The sequence below is a fragment of the Arachis ipaensis genome, chromosome B5 (genome assembly GCF_059453495.1).
Source record: "Arachis ipaensis isolate K30076 ecotype BB chromosome B5, ASM5945349v1, whole genome shotgun sequence".
Taxonomy (NCBI): Eukaryota; Viridiplantae; Streptophyta; class Magnoliopsida; order Fabales; family Fabaceae; genus Arachis; species Arachis ipaensis.
Window position 1 is genome coordinate 6,610,296 of NC_142440.1, and position 4,098 is coordinate 6,614,393.

The window sequence follows — 4,098 nt, forward strand, 5'->3', positions numbered from 1 at the left end:
TTGAAATTTTATATCCCTAAAATTTTAGTTTTAATTTTTGGTTATCAAATATGATACTATTTTCAATTTTGAGACTAATAATAATCATGGTTTTTTCCCTCTATCTTTTTTTGTTGGGTAACACAATAATTATGATATAACCCTCCCCTGGGACACTACGTTGATAAGTTTGTCTTTACAATCATAACCCTTTGATTGCCTTCTTGTTCCTTTGTATCACGGGTTTTGGTTGAAGAATTAGGCGATACATCTTCACATACGAAAAAAAAATCTTCACCCAGTGCTCCGAATGTTAAAGTGAAAAAATTCAACCAAGCGCGGATAAACGGTGGGAGTAACTATGACTCTCTTAAGGTAACCAAATGCCTCGTTATCTAATTAGTGACGCGCATGAATGGATTAACAGCATAATGTTATAATAATATTATATGTACAATTTTTATGTATATTTTTTTTAATATCTACTATTTTTTTAATACAAAATAACAACCATGTTATAAGAAGTGAAAGAAGATCATTTTTTTTATAACCTAATGCATTTGAGTGTGACTCAAACATTTTTGTGTACATGCATGCATAAAACAGCTTGCCAATTTTTTCAAGAGAGAAAAAAAAAAAAAAAACTAAAAAGCACAAATAAATTGGAAATATTTTTTCAACATCTAACTTATGGAAAATTCCTATTTCTTGCGCATGCCAACACTAACCTCTCCACTTGTAATTTTGGTATGAACCCATTATAAGGCATAATCTTTTCTTAGTTACCACCATTAAGCTAAGTTTCGTTAGTGTGAAGTAAATAACATGGCTCATCATATGTATAAGATTATGCGTCTGTCCATGCAGCAAAAACTGGCATCTGAGGCAAGGAAAGCTTATTAGGTCTCAGATGTGATGGTGGTTGGTCCCAACCGGTTGGAATGGTAGCCAGTAATCTAGTAGAGGCTGCTGTTGTTGAAGGTCTTCCATAGAGAATTGGCAAACCTGTCTTATCTTCATTTGAAATATGTGTTCCAATCTTACTACTTGATTCCTCCTCTAATGCCATTGTTGGTGGATGATTAATCATCATGATCTGAGGGTTTTTGCAGCTCTTGTGCATTAGAATCGATTCTTCATCATATGTAGATGGTTTATGGTTATTATTAACAATGACCTCTCTTTTTCTCCTAGCTTGTTCAATGCTAAGAAGGTCATTGCTTGCCATAATTTTTTCCACATCGTATCTGATTATTTCAAAGTTAGTTACTGCATTAACTCCTCGGAATTTTATAGCAGCAATGTCGTATGCTTCAGCAGCTTCCTCTTGGGTACCTAAAGTTTCATTCATTTATTGTTAGCTTTTATTAATTACAGAAACAAAAAACAAAAGATAAATTGAAGCTATGGTTGTTTATACACTTTATCTTTCTCAAGTATAACAACTTTAATAAAACAAAAGCTGTGTTTCTGAACTGACAGTGCTGTACAATATTAAAGTGGTTTATGCATCAGCCTTACAGTCTCTGAAAAGAAGAGTTTCATCAAAGACTAGCTTTCTTAAGTCATAAAGCATATATATTGATATTGTGAATGTGGTCATCTCTATTCAAATATTTGAACCATTGCTGCTATTATTATTGGAAGCATGGTACACATGCAATACTCTACTCTGAAGAGTAAACATAATTAGAAAATAAAGAAAATAATTATGCAGCTAATTAAGTGAAATGAGTTAAAGAACTCACTGAATGTCCCAAGATATAGATCTTTGTTTCCAGCCACTCTTCCAATTCGGGCTTGCCACCTTCCATGCTGATGGTGTCTGCTATCAAAAGAGAAAAACATCAGAGGAGGAACACAATTAAGAAAAGAGGAGTTTGTTTTCAAGATATGAGACTACCAACCTTGTTACTCCTCTGTAGATTGAAGCCCCTCTTGAGAATCCGCTGCTTTTTCTGATTGGACAAATTTCATTGTAATTTATTTGGCTGTTAGCTTAAAAAAATGCATTATTAGCAATGATTACCTTCGTAAATGAGCAACATATTCCTGCCTAGTCATGTTCTTCATTTGCACAAGTTCATTTTGATAATTTTCCAACTGTCATAAGATGATGATTTGGATATCAGTTTAAGCCCGAGACTTTTTGATAGATACTCAAGAGATAGAGAAATGAAAAAGCAATCAATCATTATTACTGGGAAGTTTGTATGAGTGGAGGGTCCCCAATACTTGAGTGCAGCCAAATCATAAGCTCTCGCTGCTTTTTCTTCCATATCATAACCCCCTGTGATATATATAAATTTTGGAATCACTTGTCCGTAAGCCTTAATTTTTCCTCTTTTGTTATCATATATAAGAGAAAGTAATAATAATAGAAGATCCTAGCAGAAGAGGATCTGATAACCTTACCTAGATAAACTGAGATCCATGGTATATTTGAGTGGAGTAATCATCAGCCAGGAAGCAAAGCGTATAAATGGAAAGGAAACAGAATAAAGAATAATGAGATATGACTAAAAAAGGTGAAGATTTTTCCAATGATAGATTGTTTCCTTTGTTGTTTCATACCTTGCCTTCCTTTCCTACTCTGACCCTCTTTCTTGCAACTATTGTCCCATAGATGAGCTTCATATCTACCAGTCCACCTATGCCTAAATAATTTAACAAAGATTTATTAATAAGAAAGCAATTATTGAACCTATTATTGTTCAAACACTAGTCTTTCTAACAGCAACAAAAGCACCAACCTTGTAACACCTCTATATTGAGATGTTCTCTGGCCAAAGGTATCAATGGATTTTCTATGAGCAATTTGCTTCTGGTTCTGCTCCACCATTTCATCATGCACCCTCTTCTTTGTAGTGCTCATGACAGCATGTGATGCTTGTTGTGAGGTTGTGACACAACTTGATTGGGAGCTTGGACTCGTGGACAACCTCAGTGACTGTAAATCCCCGAACGCCACCGATCCAATGGACAGCGATTCACCTCTATTATCCTCCAAAGGAACAACCAGCTTTGCCTCCATTGCATGGTGGATACCAGGCACTTCCTCCTTAACCATATTGTATCCTTGTAGCATCACCTGATGATGGTTGTTGTTGTTTCTTGATGCAGAAGAATAATATGATGAGTGTTGCTGGTTAACATCATGCTGCTGGTTCTGAAGCAAGTTGATATTCTCTTGTACATGATTTAGATAATTTGGATTGTGAAACATGTTATAGCTCAGAGGCAGTGCTTCTCTGGCGTTGTTGCATTCTTGGCTTTGCCCACCAAAGAAATCCTCCAGTTTTGGTGCTATGAAGAGAAACGGAAAAAGTGTAGCAAAGAAGTTTAATAGTCAGTGCAGTTGAGATGAAAAAAAGAAGAAAACAAGTTAAGTAAGAGTTAAGAGAAAACCTTGTTGTTTTGTTCTGCTGAGAGCTTCTATGTCAAAGAGAGAGCCATCGGATTTAAGGGGCAAGACAGGGAGTGGTGGATACCATCCAACATTTTCACCTTCAACTCCATAGTAACAGCAAAAGCTTGGTGGTAGAACTGCTTCTACAGAAGCAGAAGAAGAAGGGTGTGAAGGAACACCTACTATATTATTTTGATTGTTCAAGTTAACAAAGGTGTCAGCATCTAGGAGGGTCTTCATCATTTGAGTTGAGGCATGATTCATGATATTGAGGAAGAAGTTGTTTTGTTAATTGTGTATGTGGAATAATGTGTATAAATGGGAACATTTGTAAAGGAAACAAAGCAAATTCCTTTAAACAAAACAAAAGGAATGAATGTGATCCAGCAAGCAATACTTCCCTTCCTTCATTCCATTGGGATCTGTGCCTGAGAAAGACATCCTCTTTTGCTTTATTCTACGCTCCCTTCACTTCCAAATGCAATGTTTTTACCTACCAACTTGTTACACGTTAATGCAAATTCAACCTCACTTTCTTTTTATTATTTAACTCGTCATTCCCATATTACTTCCTATTGTTTGCCATGAAATATACATTTCATTATTATTATTATTATATAATAAGGTGGTTAGTTTTGATCGTTATTTTGGACACTGGCCTGAAACTCATTCATGTAGCTACTAACTATACATTGTCATAATGGTGTCTC

General features: G+C 35.3%; 1 protein-coding gene across 2 annotated transcripts; it reads right to left on the reverse strand.

Moving 5' to 3' along the window:
• Positions 1-497: 497 nt before the first annotated feature.
• LOC107642681 (AP2-like ethylene-responsive transcription factor ANT) lies at positions 498-3,798 on the reverse strand. Of its 2 annotated transcripts, XM_016346109.3 has the most exons (9): positions 3,388-3,798; positions 2,733-3,285; positions 2,554-2,636; positions 2,395-2,403; positions 2,181-2,269; positions 2,009-2,082; positions 1,887-1,937; positions 1,728-1,804; positions 498-1,314 (listed from the first exon to the last, which is right to left on the reverse strand). In XM_016346109.3, exons 1-9 carry the CDS (start codon positions 3,650-3,652, stop codon positions 827-829), a joined length of 1,689 nt encoding a protein of 562 aa, XP_016201595.1. In that variant the 5' UTR covers positions 3,653-3,798; the 3' UTR covers positions 498-826. The 2 variants fall into 2 exon arrangements, with proteins under 2 accessions (XP_016201595.1, XP_088345281.1); XM_088489155.1 differs by lacking the exon at positions 2,395-2,403.
• Between the last annotated feature and the right edge of the window lie 300 nt (positions 3,799-4,098).